Source organism: Chlorella variabilis (assembly GCF_000147415.1).
Source record: "Chlorella variabilis unplaced genomic scaffold CHLNCscaffold_3, whole genome shotgun sequence".
Classification (NCBI taxonomy): domain Eukaryota; kingdom Viridiplantae; phylum Chlorophyta; class Trebouxiophyceae; order Chlorellales; family Chlorellaceae; genus Chlorella; species Chlorella variabilis.
Genome location: NW_005435085.1, coordinates 209289 through 210518, shown reverse-complemented (window position 1 = coordinate 210518; position 1230 = coordinate 209289). Strand labels below are relative to the sequence as shown.

At 74.7% G+C, this 1230-nt stretch overlaps 1 protein-coding gene across 1 annotated transcript in view; it reads right to left on the bottom strand.

Annotated features, from left to right (window-relative positions):
• Window positions 1-1230, bottom strand: part of CHLNCDRAFT_140338 (hypothetical protein) — a gene marked incomplete at both ends in the record, with an annotated part of 4061 nt that overhangs the window by 955 nt on the left and 1876 nt on the right. The window contains 3 exons of the mRNA XM_005850445.1: window positions 55-200; window positions 402-652; window positions 832-1191. Coding sequence (XP_005850507.1) covers window positions 55-200; window positions 402-652; window positions 832-1191 — 757 coding nt within the window. The remainder of the gene's footprint in view (window positions 1-54; window positions 201-401; window positions 653-831; window positions 1192-1230) is intronic.

Sequence of the window (1230 nt, the reverse complement as noted above, 5' to 3'; positions counted from 1 at the left end):
CCACAACAGAGGGAGAAAGCAGCCAGGCAGGCAGCCAGCCACCCCCCAACACACCTGCCAGCCCATCCAGCTCCACCAGCAGCTGGTTCAGCACGCGGGCGGCAGCCGCCTCGCCTGCCGCCGCCCCGCCGCCGCCGCCGCCACGCCGCCCCGCGATCGAGTCGATTTCGTCGAAGAAGATGAGGCAGGGGGCGGCCTGCCTGCGGCACCCAGCGGGTGGGGGCGGGGCGCGGCGCGGCGTGAGGAGGGCGCCGCCACGGCAAGTGGCGAACGGCTGATGGGGCAGACATGTCCAGGCAGACCGGCATCACACATACAACACACACATTCACACCACCACCACCACCACCACACACACACACACCGCCACACACACCGCCACACACACCGCCGCCGCCCACCTGGCGGTCTCAAACAGCGACCGCACCGCGGCCTCCGACTCGCCCAGCCACTTCTGCAGCAGCTCGGGGCCGCGCACGGACAGGAAGTTGGCGCCGCAGCGGGAGGCCGCTGCCTGCGCCAGCAGCGTCTTGCCGCAGCCGGGGGGGCCGTAGAGCAGCGCGCCGCGCGGCGGCGGCAGGCCGTACGCCCTGAGCAGTGCGCCGTGGCTCAGGGGCAGCTCCACCAGCTCCCGCAGCGCCTCCTTGACCTCCTGCGGCGGGATGGGGGAGGAGGGGAGGTGTGGGGTGCGGGTGGTGGGGCCGCGGGCAGCGGAGGTCGAGGCGGGCTGGGGCCGCGGTGGGGGCTGGCTGGTGTGCGCGTCTCAGCCCATACCCTGCCCCACTGCATGCACACACACACACACACACACAAACCACCCCAGGCGCGCACCTGCAGCCCCCCCACATCCTCAAACCGCGTGTCGGGCACCTCTGGGGCCAGACCCCGCAGCACCGCGGGCCCCGCCCGCCGCACCGCGCCGTCAAAGTGCGCCGCCGTGACCCGTAGGCCCGCCAGGAACTCCGGCCGCTCCACGGCGGCCAGCCGTCCCGCCACCTCTGCGCCCCGTACCGCCTCCACGGCGCACACCATCGCCGCCTCTGCGCACACCGCCGCCACGTCGGCCGCCACGTAGCCGCGCAGGCGCGCCGCCAGCGCGCCCAGCGCCACCCCCGCGTCCAGCGGCACCTGGGCGCAGCAGCAGCGCAGCACCGCCAGCCGCTCCGCCGCGTCCAGCGCGCCCAGAGCCACCTGCGGCCCAGGCAAGGCGGGGGGTCAGGGCTGGGCAGG